At 40.1% G+C, this 17261-nt stretch overlaps 1 protein-coding gene and 1 pseudogene across 3 annotated transcripts in view; one reads left to right on the forward strand and one right to left on the reverse strand.

Annotated features, from left to right (window-relative positions):
- The first annotated feature begins 944 nt into the window (after positions 1–944).
- Positions 945–17261, forward strand: part of Vps8 (VPS8 subunit of CORVET complex) — a 231930-nt gene continuing 215613 nt past the window's right edge. For 2 of the 3 annotated variants that reach the window (XM_090343220.1, XM_090343238.1), the window contains exons 1-3: positions 945–1014; positions 12695–12930; positions 14809–14877. In XM_090343220.1, the coding sequence (XP_090199346.1) occupies positions 12778–12930; positions 14809–14877 (222 nt within the window). In that variant the 5' untranslated portion in view covers positions 945–1014; positions 12695–12777. Of the gene's footprint in view, positions 1015–1881; positions 1981–12694; positions 12931–14808; positions 14878–17261 lie in introns of all 3 variants that reach the window. The other variant, XM_090343229.1, reaches the window with a different exon arrangement.
- Positions 4294–6834, reverse strand: LOC150069038 (10 kDa heat shock protein, mitochondrial pseudogene; annotated as a pseudogene).

Here is a 17261-nt window from a genome sequence, read left to right on the forward strand (position 1 = left end):
GTTCAAAACCTAAATGTCAACCAGGTATGTGCATGTTAAGCTTGAACTCCCCTAGACTTGTTTACCTAGCATTGTAAAAGCTGCTGTAAAACTGAGCTCAGGGCCTCTTAGTGTTATCGGGCAACCCAGTGCCCAGAGGACCAAGCTCGAGCTTGCAATGAACGACTCCTTTGCTTTTGATTGTGGTCCTTGGTGGTCTTTTGGAGGGTCTCGAGAACGGGTACAACATAGTAAGCTCAGTTGATACTCGATGTATGTTGGCATATTAGTTATTTTTTGTATTTCCTCCCATGAGTACCTGGCATTCTTTCTTCTTCCAGCTTTTTGACAATCGCCTAGCAGGTATATCATCTATGTCCTAGGGCCATTGTTACTTTTGGGGTAAATCTAAAAGCCAGTCTGTCTTGCAAGCTTTCATCTCTTTTCAGAAACAACAACAAAAATAAAGTTATCTCCTTTCAGTGTATGTCCCTTTTGTGTATGCAATTTTTTTCCCCTGAGCAATGTTGGAAATTAGGAAAATTATTTTCAATGCATAGTTATCATCCTTATTAGCAACATTTGCATGTATTACACACACACACACACACACACACACACACACACACACACACACTCCTTTTGGTTTATTGGCTGCAAACTCCAGAAGTTAGTAATTACTTTTTCAATTATCTTTTCTGTACTGGTTGAAAAATAGTGTCGATTTCTTGATAGGTAGCTGAATTTACTGACTTAGAGCTGAAAGAGTCTTTCTTTCCCCGTCACAGTCTATTATTTATTGGTCTGTGTGCTTCATTCTGACTCTCCTGAGGCTGTTATCCATTAAGAGACGGTATCCCTCTGGCCCTTTAAATAGGGGCGTGGTGTAGAGGCGCCGGCGCGGCGGAGCCGTCCCGCGACAGGAGGAAAGCGGAAGCGGCAGCTAGTGGCCCAGCACTGCGCATGCGTGAGGCCGGGCGTGGGGGCGGGATCACGTGGGCTCCGGGGTCTGGGCCGGAATGGCTGAGAGCGCAGGTAACGTATATCCTCCGTGTGGCGAGCTTGTTGTCCCGGAGGAGCGGGAGTGCCCGGGGGGTGCGGAGGGCGCGCGCGGGAGGCTAGCCTCGGTCCCCCGCCTGTCCGTGGCGCGGCCCGGGGAGCTGACAGAGCCGCGCCGACAGGCACACCGGGCCCGAGACCGCGGGCCGGACCGGGCCGGGCCGGGCCGGGCTGACCCCGGGGCCGAGGGGCGTGTCTTGCGTCGGCAGGCTTGGGGGCTCTAGGAGCGGGGTGGCCCTCCCGTCCGTTCTGGCGGAGCTGGTGTGCAGCCCGCCCGTCGAGAAGGAGATGACTGCGAGGCTTGATCCGCTCGTGTCTCCTCTGCAGAGCCAGGGTAGCAGGAGGGAACGTGGGGGCACCTCGGTCTTCGCTAGTTCTCCAAGTGTGACACTCCAAGGAGGAAGGCAAGGGCTGCCCCAGGTCTCTGAATGTGCAGAGTGCTACGCGAAGGGAGGATGCGGTGAGACAGAGGCATGTCATTGATATTATCTGGATCAGCAAGGGAGCCTTCTCCAAATAGGCAGGCCTCTCTCCCCCTCCTGACCCCCCAGACGGGAATTAGAACACACTGGAAGATTTCTGTCTTCTGCACTGCCCTTTCCAGCACCTCCTCTCATCCTTACTCCAAAGCAATGAACTATGCAAAACAAGCGTGCGGGTTAGTTTTCGGTGCTCTCTTTCAGATGTTGTTTAGTGAAAATGATTTGTCAATTGTGGGAAGTAAATCTGATATAAATGGGATGGAGGGCCGACATGTGTCTTAAGATATGTGTTTGCTTATGTTTAAAGTTTAAGTGAAGGATAGATATTGAATCTGCTGGCAATGTCTGTCCTGTTCCACAGATGCACCATAAAGACAAAGAAAATGTTGTGTGAACTATTGGTATTCATATGAATGTAGAGACAAATGTAAGCGAATGCTTTATGACCGTTAGCAGAACAGTAAGTTGATCTTCCTGTATGTGTTTCTTTGTACTTGGACCATCAGCAACAGGTGAATGCTCTCTGTCTTTCAGGATATTGGAATATGTTGGTGTTCCTTAGGTCTATTCTACTAGTCCACATTCATGACACCAAATTCATATATGTGAGTGAAAAGTAAGGCCTTTTGAACTTGAAATACAGTGTGTTTAACTTTTGATCTGCTTATAGGTTTCATAGAGTAAGATGGCATATTTTCATGACCTACAGCTTCAGATATCATCTTTACTTATGAAGTCACATTGCTCTATTCTCAACTCAGTCCTGAATTAAGGTTTAAGTTATATTCATTCCATATAGTGTGAAAATTCATTGTGGGTTCAAATCAGAAACCATAGATTTGTCTTGGTTATAACACTTAGAAATTTCTAAGATTTACTCTGGTAACACACTTTTTGTTTAGATTTTTTTTTTTCCTTTGGTTGGTCATGGGGCTTGAACTCTGGGCCTGGGTACCACTGTCCCTGAGCTCTTGAGTTCACCACTTGAGACACAGTGCCACTTCCAGGTAACACATTTTTGTTTTTTGTGTGGGGGGGGGGGGGCGTTGTGGCTTACATAGCAAAGTGGTAGCCTTAAGCAAAAAAAGGTCAGGGACAGTTGCCAGGCCCTCAGTTCCAGCCCCAGGACTGACAAAAAATCTTATTATAAAAGTAATGTGCTGAGGAATTACAGTTATAGAAGTCAGCTAACAACATTTTTTTTTTTTTTGGCCAATCCTAGGGCTTGAACTCAAGGCCTGGGTACTGTCCTTGGACACAGTTTTACTCAGGGCTAGTGCTCTGCCACTTGAGCCACAGCTCCACTTCCAGCTTTTTCTATATACGTGGTTCTGAGGAATCGAACCCAGGGCTTCATGCATGCTAGGCAAGCATTTTCAGGTAACACATTTTTAAATGAAGGCTCTTTTCTGTTACAGTGACAGAAATCTAAATCAAATGAGCTTACACAAAAAGAGATTTATTGATGCACAAAACTGGAAAGTGATAGGGCATCAATAACTAAACAACTCCCCCCCCCCCCAGCCCTGAGGCTTGAACTTAAGGCTTGAGGGCCATTCCTGAGTCTCTTTCCCCCCAGTCCTGGGGCTTGAACTCAGGGCCTGAGCACTGTCCTTGGACTTTCTCAAGGGTAGAGCACTACCACTTGAGCCACAGCACTTCTTCAGGCTTTTTTCTTTTTCTTTTTTTTTTTTTTTTTTGTGGGTCATGGGGCTTGAACTCTGGGCCTAGATGCTGTTCCTGAGCTCTTCAGCTCAAGACCACCGCCCTATCCCTTGGGCCACAGCCCCACTTCTCATTTTCTAGTGGTGAATTGGAGATAAGAGTCTCAGGGACTTTAGTGCCCAGGCTGGCTTTGAACCGAGATCCTCACATCTCAGCCTCCTGAGTAGCATGGCTTCTGGCTTTTTTCTGTGTATGTGGCACCAAGGAAACAAACTGGATCTTTGTGCATCCTAGGCTCTCGTCCCCCTTGAGCCTCTTTGTGTTGAAGGGTAGCACTCTACCACTTGAGCCACAGTGTAACTTCACTTTTTCTGAGTAGTTTAATAGAGATAAAAGTCTCTTGCTCAAGGCTCACACTCTACCACTTGAGCCACAGTGCCACTTCTGGCTTTTTCTAGGTGTGTGGTAGTGAGGAATTGAATCCCGGGCTTCATGCATGCTAAGCAAGCACTCTACCACTAAGCCACATTCCCAGTCCAAGAGTCTCACGGACTTGCCTGCCTGGCTGACTTCAAACCACGATCTTCAGATCTTAGCCTTCTGAGTACCTGGGATTATAGGCGTGGGCAATGGCCCATGCCTATATAAACACCTAGCTTATATCATTCTTCCTTTTACAAATAACCTGAGCTCTCAGTCTCCATCTCTGCTTCTTTAATTGCAAGTCTCATGCTATATATAAGTCTTGTTCTACTATATAAGAGATGAAAGATGGACAATTTCTGTTTCATCATCCAAACTGCATATTTTAGAGTAGATAGAAAATTTCTGCTTTCAGTATTTATGGATTCTAGAGCAGGGCTTTGATTGGCCAGATTGGACAAACATGTGTGCCTTATTCTTTTGGTTGGGTTCATAGGCACTTGTTTGACAATACCAAAATCACATAGTTGGAGTTGAGGAGCAGTTTCCTAAGGGAAAGATATAGGAAAGATGCTGGGATATTTATTATAAAAGGGAGATATGGGAATTATTACATGATGAAAGATCTCAGAACTTGCATGGAATGGGCACCTTCATATGATGCCATTTCAATGATGCATTCACTCTACATTCCAAGAATGTCACCATTCCTAAAAAATAATCCTTGTCATCTAGAACTAGTTTGGTGTCTCCATATTCTGGGAGAAGAACTTCATCACCCACTTTTGCATTCATTGGCTGAATCTCTCCACCCTTTTCTTTAGAGCCCAATCCCCACGGCCACTACTATAGCTTGCAATACTTTTCCTTGAGAGTTTTTGGGAAGCATAATACCTTCATTTGTTACAGTTTCAGCTGCACTACTTTTACCAATACTAGGTCAAACAGAGGAAGAAACTTTCTAAATGCTTGTCCAGCCTTGACTCTCTCAGTCCCTACTCAGACTGTGCTCTCATGTTGATACTACAAGGATGATATGTGTGTGTGTGTGTGTATGTATGTGTTTGTTGGTCTTGGGGCTTGAACTCTGGGCCTAGGCACTGTCCCTGAGCTCTTCAGCTCAAAGCTACCGCCCTACCTCTGAGTATATATGTGTATGAATGTGTTTGTTGGTCTTGGGGCTTGAACTCTGGGCCTAAGCACTGTCCCTGCGCTCTTCAGCTCAAGGCTACCGCCCTACCCCTGAGCCACAGCACCACTTCAGGTTTTCTAGGGGTTAATGGGAGATGAGAGTCACATGGTCTTTAGTGGTCGGGCTGGCTTTGAACCGTGATCCTCAGATATCAGCTTCCTGAGTAGCTAGGATTACAGGCATGAGCTACTGCGCCCTGTGAGAAGTGACATTTTAAACTTTTGCTTCCTTCTCTGTAGTTTATCACGAGGCTTCCTCTTCTTACCAAAAACCAAAGAATATTTGTTTTGCGACTTGGCATCCTTCTCGACATCTAACCAAGAAAAATTAGAATGATAGTTTGATTACTTGGGAATCAATAAAGAAGACCATCATCTACTCAGCCAATAACTGAATGAAATCCTATCTTTTGTGTATATACATTTTAGGATTTTCTCTACATCATTTATGTGAAGAGGAAGAGGAAGTATGATAGCCTTTAGGAGATCTTTGGGAGTAGAGTCAGTCTTTGAAGATATTTTTCATAGTTTCAGGGACTTATTAGAAACTGGAAAGAAGTAATCTCTCTCATTCATTTTATTGGTTACTTTGTACACATGGCATAAATTGATATGACAAATACGACATGGACATTTGTAATCTTAGTGCTTATTTTATCAATTTATGTATTGTAATAGGGGATTAGAGCTTTCTTTTCTAGAATGGATTTTTGTTGAGTATTGTTGGTGTCTGTCAGTTTGAAATAGCAACTCAGCATGGTGTACAGGCAGGTCTCAGGTACTGTTCCTTCCCTCCACTTTTCTCTTTTGTTTTTGTTGTATATATAATTTCTAAATTTTTTTTTTGTTGGTCCTGGGATTTGAACTCTGGGCCTGGGCACTGTCCCTGAGCTCTTCAGCTGAAGGCTACCATCCCACACTTGAGCTACAGCCCGACTTCCATTTTTTAGTGGTTAATTGGAGATAAGAGTCTCACAGTTTTTAGTGCCTGGACTGGCTTTGAACCTCGATCCTCAGATCTCAGCCTCCTGAGTAGCTAGGATTACAAGTGTGAGCCACTGTGCCTGGTTTTTCTGAACTTCTTTAAACCATGGATAAAATGAAAATTTGATGTCCTCAAAGTATAATCTGGGAAGGAGTCACAGCAGAGATTGACCTGTGATCTGTCTCTCAGGAAGTACATCACAGCTAGCTTTTGCTCCATGTTGGAACATCCTGCTTATTATTAATGTTGGCACAGAGAAAGCAGATTGCTGGTGTAAACAGAAAAAGCCAGAAGTGACACTATGGCTCAAGTGGTAGAGTGTTATCCTTGAACTAAGTAGAGTAGCCTGACTATGTGAATCATTCTCTTTACTGAAGATAATAGGAAGTGGAAGAGATATGTGAACATTTCTATTGCTTTCATGTATAGGCTCTATTAATTTGAAAGAATACAAAAGTCTGTGATTATGGAGTTGTGTTATATATGAGCTAAAGTATTAAAAAGTCTCTGTCTTTTTTTTTTTTTTTTTTTTGCCAGTCCTGGGCTTGACCTCAAGGCCTGAGCACTGTCTTTGCATTTTCTCAAGGCTAGAGCTCTACCACTTGAGCCTCAGCACCACTTCCGGCTTTTTTTCTATGTATGTGGTACCGAGGAATTGAACCTGGGTCTTCGTGCATGCTAAGCAAGCACTCTACCACTAGGCTAAACTCCCAGCCCCCCCCTTTTTTTTTTTGCCAGTCCTGGAGCTTGAACTCAGAGCCTGAGCACTATGCTTGGACTTTCTCAAGGCTAGTGCTCTACCACTTGAGCCACAGCACCACTTCTGGCTTTTTCTATGTTTGTGGTACGGAGGAATCGAACCTAGGAAGCACTCTATCACTAGGTCAAATTTCTGCCCAATAATTCTCTTTTAAATACAAACTTATAGTGGAACTGTGAGAGGTTGGGGAACTTTATAGAGTATGATGACTAAACGATATCTTATACCAAGAGTTGCTCATTGAGGTTCTCAGAGCTAGGGGTACAGTGTTTTTTTGACCACTCACCCATGGAGAAAGAGAAATGGGTGAATGGATTAACTAGCTACTGTGCACTTAGGCATTAGTATTGGCATTGAACAAAGCAGATCTGATCTTTGTTCTTTTGGAACCTGCATTCCAGATATGGGGAAACATGGTGGTAAAGAAGCCAAAAGTTGCTTTAACAATAATTCTTTTTTTTTTGTTTTGCCAGTCTTAAAGCTTAAACTCAGGGCCCAGGCACTGTCCCAAGATCCAAGGATAGCACTCTACCACTTGAGCCACAGTGCCACTTCTGGCTTTTTCTGTTTATGTGGTACCAAGGAATTGACTCCAGGTATTCATGCATGTTAGGCAAGCACTCTACTACTAAGCCACATTCCCAGCCCTGCTTTATTTTTATTTTTTTTTGTAGAAATATGTTTAACTGATACCTGATAAATAGGACCTGCTGACAAGCTTGGTTACATAAAAGTACAACTCAATTATACCTTGATTTACTAGGGCACAGATTTCTGTCTACTGTGAGCAAACGACACTCTCTGAAGCTTAACAATTATAGGTAATAAAAACTTTCATGTTTAATTTGCAACACAAGTGTTGTTTCTGTCTTCTTATTTGTGTATTAGTCAGCAAATATTATAAAATGTCTACATAGTATGCAAATCAGTGAGACCAGTGATGTGGAAGGAAGCGTGGCCCTGTTTTTATTGCAGTTAGGGAGACAGATATAGTTATATGGTAAGGTAACTCACTGGCTGTGATTCTAGTTGCTCAGGAGTTTGGAGGCTAGTCTAGGCAAAAAGTTCACAAGACTAATTCAACCAATAGATGGTCACAGCACCATGGCATGGTAATTGTCATGCCAACTAGGGGTGTAAATAGGAGGATTGATGCTCAGGCTAGCAAGAGGAAAAAGCGAGACCCTATCACAAAGATAATAAGAGTAAAAAGAGCTAGAGGTGTGGTTCAAGTGGAGAGTGCCTGTCTGGAAAGCACAAAGCCCTGACTTCAAACTTTAGTATTGTACACACACACACACACACACACACACACACACACACACAAAGTGCTAAAATAGTTTTAAAGACTTGTCTTAACTGAGTGAGATGTCACATGTCTGTAATCCCAGGTGGCTGAGGTGGGAAAATCACGAGTTTGAACCCAGCCTGGGCTACTGTGTGTGTGTGTGTGTGTGTGTGTGTGTGTGTGTGTGTGTGTGTGTGTGTGTGTGTGTGTGTGTGTGAGAGAGAGAGAGAGACAGAGAGACAGAGAGACACAGAGAGAGAGACAGAGAGACAGAGACAGAAAGGGGAGGGTGGAGATTGAATAAGGAGAGAGGAAGGGAAGAAGAAAGTGAGGGACTGATTTCCTGAGTAAAAAGAATGACGTTAGGGAAGGGATCATAGGCAATTTCCATTTGAACAGAGTCCATAAAAAAAAGAAGAAACTCCCATAAATGAAGAAAGGAAAGGAATGGGAAGATAAGCCAGCTTGAGTAAACCTGGAGAAATTGGAAGCTTTTCTTGAAGGACTCTGACTGCAAATAATAAATTTAGTTGTAGGAGAAAGTGGCAACTTATATATTCTGGAGTCATAAGCTTAGCATTAGAATTTTATCCTGTAGCCATGGAGGAGCTGTTAAAAATGAGTCAGACCATTTAGAGCAAGATAATAGGAAACTAATTAGAAGTTAACACTCTGTTGTACTCTCTCCCCTCCCCCCAAAAGCATAAAAAGACAAAACAAAGAAATCAGTGACAAATATTTTGATTAGGAACACCAGAATCAAAGTGAACAGCATTGTTTCTGTATAGTATTTCATGAAGTCTTTCTATCACAATCCTATAAATTAAAAAACAAACAAACTTGATTTTACCATTAAGTGAAAAATATAAAGAATGTTAGAGGATTTCAGGATCTTGGAGAATAGTTGAGAATGCTTGCAATTTAGAAACTGGTAGATACAGGTGTGATGGCTCATACCTATAATCTTAGCTACTCAGGAGGCCAAGACTTACCATTCAGGTTCAAAGCCAGCTTGGACTCTGTCTGTGAGACTGATCTCTAGTTAACCAGCAAAAAGATGGAAGTGGAGCTGTGGCTCAAGTGATAGAACACCAGCCTTGAGCAAAAAAGCTAAGGGATGGTGCTGAGGCCCTAAGTTAAAGCTCTGCTACTAGCAAAAACAAAACTGGTGCAAAAGTTCCACATTAACCTGGCTCACTGAAGGCCACTTTCTTAAGTTCTTACTCAGTTGGTTAGTGTCATAATGGGGTCATTGTTGTTTATATGGTACATATTTTTTTAAATGATCCTTGATCAAAATGTCAGATAACCATAAATCTGAACTATTATTAATTTAACACCATCCTTGGTAATGATGATTCTGTAATATTCTATATTCCTATCAGAATAATCTGATTTCACTCTGGGAGAGACTAAAAAGTATTTGATATGCTCTACTGTATATTCTGTAAGTTCCGTCTAGAATTATAAAAATCCTTCTGGACACTGATGATTCAAGCCTTGTAATTTTAGCTAATCAAAAGGCTGAGATCTGGAGGGTTGTGGTTTGAAGCCGGCCTAGGCAAAATAGTTTGTATGATTTCATCTCCAAAATAACTAGCAAAAAAAGTAAAGCTGGAGGTATTGCCCAAGTAGATGATCACCAGTAACGAAGTAAGTAAGCTAAGCAAGTATAAGGCCATACATAGTTCATACCTAGAACTGAAAAAAAAAGAAATGATAAATACTCAGATCATAAGATGGCTGGGGTAGAAGTAGTTGTAGGATTCCATACAAGAGGGAGTGATGAGTAGTTCATTGTCAGTCTTCTTCAGTCTTTTCACTGGGATAATGCTTAAGTGATACATGAACCAGTATCTGCATACAATGTGCATTCTTAAGCATCATATATTATGCACTTCATCATTGGTCTACCTATTGAAATGAAGAGCTTGCTCAATAAATATTAGGGCAAAACAAACTGGTTAAGGGAGGCGTTAGTACTTCAGAATATTGGAGATGTGGCCAGAAACAAATTAATTAAATTGTGTTGGTTTATTCATTTCCTGTTCTGTCAGGAGAAATGATTACAAAGTTAGTGGCTTAAAATAACCTAGATTTACTATGTTAGTTTTGTAGTTCATTAATGTAACACCTGTTTTACTAAAACCAAGGTGTCAGGACAGAGCTATGGTTGTTTGCAAGGCTTTAGGTGAGAATTCATTTCCTTGTCTTTTGCCTCCTCTAATGTAGAGTCTGCCTGGAACTCTTAGTCTAGCTTTGAAGCCTGCAACCAGCATTTTTCTGAACCTGCTTCTGGTGACATTGCTGTCTATGACTCTGATGTACTTTTGCCTCAGTTTTCCACTTTTAAGGACCCAGGTGCTCATACTGGGTCTACCTGGATAATCTAGAATAATCCTTGCATCTCAGGGTCCTTACTTAATCACAACTACAAAGTCCACTTTGTCATATTAGCTAACATATGCACAGGTTCCAGAAATCATGCCAGTACCATTCTTCCTGATACTGGTAGGTTTAGGCCTACAACTGTGAATTTCTGAAAAATTCACAGGAGCTGGCACAGTAGTCTTTCTATTTTTATTTTTATTCTTATTGTAAAGATGACATGCAGAGGGGTTACAGTTACTAAGTCAAGTAATGAGTACATTTCTGTTTGAACAATATCACCTCTTCCATCATTTTCCCTCCTGAACCTCTCCTCCCCACCAAGTTGTATATTTCATTTTCAACATAGTGTCTGGTGAGTATCATGGCTGATTTAGTTAATCCTTTGTCCCACTATTTCTGTGCTCCTCATTATCCTCCCCTAAATTTACATACAGGACAGGAAATAAATAAAAACCAGTGACAACAAAAAGAATCACAAAAAGTAAAATAATAAAACCTCGTTTCCATTTCTTAGAGTTCATTTTGATAAACAGTATTTTATATGATCGTAGCTATTGAGCCTTTGTGATCTCAAGAATTTCCCTCTTTGGTCTTACTGTGTGAAATTTAGAGTACTGTTTAATGTATCATTTCCAAATATAATTTTTTGTCTTTTACTCTCCATTGTCTTTACTTGTAGATTTATAGTTGATAAATTAGTCACAGTAAGAGATTTACAACAATTAATAATAAAGTAAAACAATTACAGTGCACTATAATAGAAGTTTGGTGAATGTGGTATCTCTTAAAATACCTTATTGCACCATACTCACACTTTTTGTGCTGATGTGATGTGATAACAGTGCCTGAGAGATGAGATGAAGGAGATGATGACTTAGCACTCCAGCTGTAATTTAGTGATGACTAAGTGTCATAGCTGTAACCTTTACTATTTGAGGGCTGACAACAAAGCTATTTCTTTCTCCTATACACTTTTCACAGATAGGAGATTTCTTCTTACTATAAATCTCAACAACCTCAGATGTGATTTTATTTTTCTTTTCTAATTAAGTCAAGAACTTGCATCTTTTCATTAAGAGGAGCATTCTAACGTTTCTTTGGTATATCTGAATTGAGATCATTACTCTGTGTTTTGGAGCCATTATTAAGAAAAGTAAGGGTAGTCACCCTTACTTGCTACAATATTGTAGCAATTTATCTGATCACTAGGACAGATACTAGATGATTAACTGGCCTGTGGCATATGTGAGATGGGTACACTGAGCAAAGGGATGATTCAGTGGGATGGATCCAGGACAGTGAAAGATTTCATCGTGCTACCTATACAGCACATAATTTAAAATTTAGGAAATAATTTTTTGGGAGAATTTTCCATTTAACATTTTCAGATCTTAGTTGACTGTGATGAACTGAAACCATAGAAAGTAGAACTGGGGGCCATGGCAAGAATACTGACTTATGGAAAATTTAGGAAACAAAATAGTCTTTATTTTTATCATTGCTACTATGACATTGTATATGCTTTTCTATTTTTATTTCATTCTAAATAGGCAAAGCTAATTGGTCACTTATGGCCTAATTGAAACACAACCTAGAAACATTCAAAAGAAAGTTTAGTTATTTAATGTAATAATTTATTTTTTATTTTTAAATTTTATTGTTGGGGTGATGTACAGAGGGGTTACCTATGAGGTCATGGGTACATTAGTTCTTGAACATAGTTACCCCTTCCCATGTTTTTCTCCCACTTTCCCTCTTAATATAAGAATTTAAAACATTTTTAATTTTTCAGAAATGATGGTTTTGCAAATACATTGGATTAACTTTGTCTTTTGATATAACATAGATCTATAAAATACTTGAAAAAATGTATACATTTCTAGTTTTCTTTAGTATTCTACTTTCCACTGTAAATTTCCGAATTTCTCCACAACTGGCTTTCTTCTTAGAAATCCCTGGGTGTCTGTGTATTTAGATTATCCTGGGGATGCTACTGCTGTCTCCCCTACTATCTGTTAGACCTGACCCCTCAGATGTGCCCGTGTTGTATTAAGTAACCGGGTAATCTAGACTTCATGTCTGTATTGAGATATCTGTGGGTCCAATGTGGATGCCCACAATAAAGCCTTGCTTATCACCAAGGCAACCAGAGAGCCACTCTGAGGTTTTGGAACCTAAGTGATAAATTGCAGCTTTTGGCAGCAGTTTACCTCTGTGCTGTTAGGTACATAGATTTACTTGGCACCTGGTCTAGAGCCTACCAAGTTTTATGACTGTCAATCTAATTAATTTCATGACTTGGGTGGTGGGTTACTTTCCAAAGTGTCCCTCCTTTGTGCTATCATACCCCACACCCCCTCCAGTATCCTACTCTGTACCTCAGTGTCTGATTTTTTTCCCCCTATAGCCAAGTCTTTGGAATGTCTAATTGAAAAGAAATCTAAATGATACTTTTTTTTTTTCTTCCAAAGAGATCATCACTCAGATCATTGCAGTCTAAGGCCAAAAAACAAACATTTGCTTAGATTGATGGAATACAGATACTACAAGCAATATGGAAAGTGAACCAGACTATGAGAATGTGGAACAGAACCTCTCTGCCAAGACTACTGAAGAAGAACTGAATAAGTCTTTTAATATAGAGGCGTCACTTTCAAAATTCTCTTACATAGATTTGGACAAGGAACTAGAGTTCAAAAATGATCTGGTAAGCAGTAAGGGAGATTAGAAAGTGTAAGAGGGGTGAATATGATCAAAGCATACTATATATATGTAAGGGAATATCACAATGAAACTCCTAACTAATTAATAGACATTTTTTTTTTTTTTTGCCAGTCCTGGGGCTTGAATTTAGGGCCTAGGCACTGTCCTTGAGCTTTCTCTAGGGTAGAGTTCTACCACTTGAGAGACAGTACCACTTCCAGCTTTTTCTGTGTATATGGTACCAAGGAATCAAACCCAGGGCTTCATGTATGCTAGGCAAGCACACTTAGCACTAGGCCATACTCCAGGCCCAATATATATGTATATATATAATAGGGAAGCACCTGGCCAAACTCCTAGCCCCTGCACACATACATTTTTAAAAGGATAAAATCCAGTAAAAGTTCTACTCTGTCAAGTGATGATTTTAACCAAAATGTTGCTTACAGTGTGTTTTATGACCCAAACATGCTAAGCGTATCATTTTTGCATGGGTTACTAGGAGTCTGTGCAGTTTTATGAGGTACTATCACTCTTTATTTGTGCAGTCCATTACAGTTTATAGAACACTTTGATTCATGCTGTCATTTGAGCTTATAGCTGTCACAGCACTTAGATAATTTATTTTATAGACACTGGTGTATGGCTATTAAGTGACTTCTCAAGGTCATAGAGCTAATGGTAGTTTTAGAATTTTTATCTTTCAGAGCAACTACTTCCCTCATTGATTGAAATTATTTTAATAGTTTCTGTGATTATAAGAATATTTAATGATGGTGCCAGGAGTTTGGCCTAGTGGTAGAGTGTTTGCCTAGCATGCACAAAGACCCAGGTTAGATTCTCAGTACCACATACATAGAAAAAAGCCAGGGGTGGTGCTGTGGATCAAGTGTCAAGTGGTAGAGCTCTAGCCTTGAGAAAGTTCAAGGACAGTGCTCAAGCCCTGAGTCCAAGCCCAGGACTGGCCAAAAAAAAAAAAAAAAAAAAAAAAAAATATATATATATATATATATATATTTAATGATAACTTCCTTGGCCCAGTCATCTCATAATTTATGAAATAACTGAGAAATGTCATATCAGACTTTGGTGTATTGCTTATGCCTTATGTCTAAATTTATGAAAGCAGAGAGATATCTAAAGACATGGTGTTTATCATGTTGATTTCTTCCTTGGCAGGTGCAAAAGACCACCTTTCTATAAAGAATCATGGGTGTGCAGGCAGTGCGTGCATATCCTTGAGAGTCTCTGAAGGAATGTGGATAGGAAAGAAAATGATTCTGTAGAATTTTTTTTTTTTTTTTTGCCAGTCCTGGGGCTTGAACTCAGGGCCTGGGCACTCTCCTTGGGCTTTTTTTCCCCTCAAGGCTAAAGCTTTACCACTTGAGCCACAGCACCACTTCTGGCTTTTTTCTATGTATATGGTACTGAGGAATCCAACTACTAGGCCAAATTCCCAGTCTTTCTGTAGTGTTTTGATCAACCCTTATTAGCACAGATTACTGAAGAGACTAATCTGGTAGTAGCCTTATTTTTTTTTTGTGTGTGTGGGGGGGTAATGTGTGGAGCTTGAACTCAGGGCCTGGGCACTGTCCCTGAGCTTTTTCACAGAAGGCTAGCACTCTGCCACTTTGAGCCACATAGTCACTTCTGGTTTCCAGGTAGTCAGTGTAAGAAGAGTCTCATAGACTTTTCTGCCTGGCTGGCTTTGAACTGTGAGCCTTAGACATTCTTAATAATAAGGGTTAACAGGTACAAGCCACTGGCACCCAGTCTAGAGTTGTCTTTAAATTGGCACTGTTTCTAATTAGTTTAAACAGTCTCATGATTTTAAGAGGAAAGGCATCATTATGTGGGAATTAATTTCTTTTCCTTTTCTTAGATTGATGACAAGGAGTTTGATATTCCTCAAGTTGATACTCCCCCAACTCTGGAAAGCATACTAAATGAAGTAAGTAAATATTCATGATTGCTACCATTTTGTAAGACTGATTTTTAATGCTTTCTGGGTTATAGAGTGTATCTCAATGTGGCCCAATATGGTAGCTACTAGTTGCATGTGCCAAATTTAAATTAGTTGATTTCAAAGCACCTGAAAAAGAGACCTAGTAACCACAGGTGGATAGTGTCTAGTACACTAGACAACGTAGAAATACAATATTTCTAGCAGTAGTCTAGATTGTGAGCTTGGTAAGGGCAGAAACCATGTTTTGATAAATTTAAAGTCTTTGTGCCCAGAACAATGTGTAATACTTGGCAGATTTAAAAAATCTTTTTTATTAGGGCTGAAGATGTAGTTCAATGACAGAGCATATACTTTGCATGAATGAAGTCCTTGGTTCAAGCCCCAGCACTGAAGAAAAATACCTGTATGTGCTTTATTATGTGAATTGAAATTGTAAATTCATGTCACATTGGAGATACTATGTTGGTTGTGCTTAGATATTTAAATATTTCATCTTCTGACACCCATGAATATCTTATATAATGGGCTTGATCAATCTGCCTGCTCTATGAGGGACACTGAACTTGTAATATTTATGTCATGAATATCAACTCTATTAAGCTTTCCAGATTTAAATTGCTGTTATTCTTTTCTGAATTGGGAGATTAAAACAGTACATGGGTAGTAAAGTATAGTATGAAACTCTTCAGGTGAGAGTTGTTGTTTTCTTTTTTGTGTGTGTGCTGATACTGGGGCTTGAACTCAGTACCTAGATACTTTTCCTAAGCTTTTCCCACGCAGTGCTGGTGCTCTACCATTTAAGCTACAGCTCTACTTCAGCTTTTTGCTGGTTAATTAGAAGTAAGAGTATTACAGACAGTCCTGTCTGAGCTGTCTTTGAGCTGTGATCTTAGATCTCAGCCTCTTGAATAGCCTGAATTGCAGTTGTAAGCCACTAGTGCCCAGCAGCTCAGATGTTTTGACCCCAGAAACTTGCTTAATATTTTTCTTGGAGGCTTTCACTCCTAATTTACAAAAAAAACTTTTAAATAAATCTATTGATCTATTTCAGATCTATAGTTTTGTTCTACAGAAGGTAAGGATGCAAGCATCTCTCAACAGAACCATACTGATATCATAGCTTTGAATATGCTGGGCCTCTGTCTGTGTCACTTCTTTACCTGTACACTAGGATTGTGCAGACAGTATTTCATAGGAAGCAAACTACTTGCTCTTTGAACATTTTTTTCTTATATAGCTTTGATTTCTGATATATATATATATGTATATATTCCTTTGATGTTGCTGTACCTTTAAATATATTTTAACTTTAAAAATGTTCTACATGACCTGTGTGGAGACTGAAGCATATCCAGTTTGACAAAGCTTGGTATTGTGGGTCTGAAAGAATATCTGTTACAATGAAGTGTCCTTTTTTTATTACTTTGTAATACAGAGAAAAATCTTCTATTCAGATATGAGGAATTAGTTTTAGTCAGTTTTGTTAACACGATCTTATTCATATTCTCATTTCAATTTTACCAAGTATGAAATACAAATAATTTTAGGAGGCTGTGTATAAAACTCTACTTGTAAATATTTATATAATATTTGTAAAGAAAATAATACTTATGAGTGAGATTATGGCTCATATTGAAGGCACTCTGTTCTTACATAACTTCCTTATCTCTGGGTAAAGTAAATACTGTCATTAGTGGCTTACAGAGAAGATAATTTTTTTTTATTACCCAAAGTATAATTTGGTGTCTGGTATATTTGGGTCTTGATATTTTAGAGGTAGAGTTATACACTGCTATGTGACTGTCTCCGTCCTTGACAGAGAAAAGGGACTGGAAATTGGCCACCCTTTACACTCAACTCTAGGGAGGTAGGCAGTGGATAAATGAAAGAATCTATCTATCTATCTATCTATCTATCTATCTATCTATCTATCTATCTATCTATCTATCTATTTATGCTTGCATGCATGCCAGTCCTGGGCTTGAGCTCAGGGCCTGACCACTGTCCTTGGACTTTCTCAAGGCTGGAGCTCTACCACTTGAGCCTCAATACCACCTCTGGGTTTTTTCCTATGTATGTGGTACTGAGGAATGGAACCACTGGGTCTTTGTGCATGCTAGGCAAGCACTCTACCACTAGGCCAAACTCCCGGCCCAAGAAACTAATTTTTAATTGCAGACCATTAATAATTAAGGAAGTAGGGCTGGGAATCTGGCGTAGTGGTAGAGTGCTTATCCAGTGTGCATGAAACCCTGGGTTCTATTCCTCAGTACCACATAAACAGAAAAGGCCAGAAGTGGCGCTGTGGCTCAAGTGGTAGAGAGCTAGCCTTGAGCAAAAGAACCCCGGGGAGAGTGCCCAGGCCCTGA

Source organism: Megascapheus bottae, chromosome 1 (genome assembly GCF_031878675.1).
Source record: "Megascapheus bottae isolate mThoBot1 chromosome 1, mThoBot2.hap1, whole genome shotgun sequence".
Taxonomy (NCBI): Eukaryota; Metazoa; Chordata; class Mammalia; order Rodentia; family Geomyidae; genus Megascapheus; species Megascapheus bottae.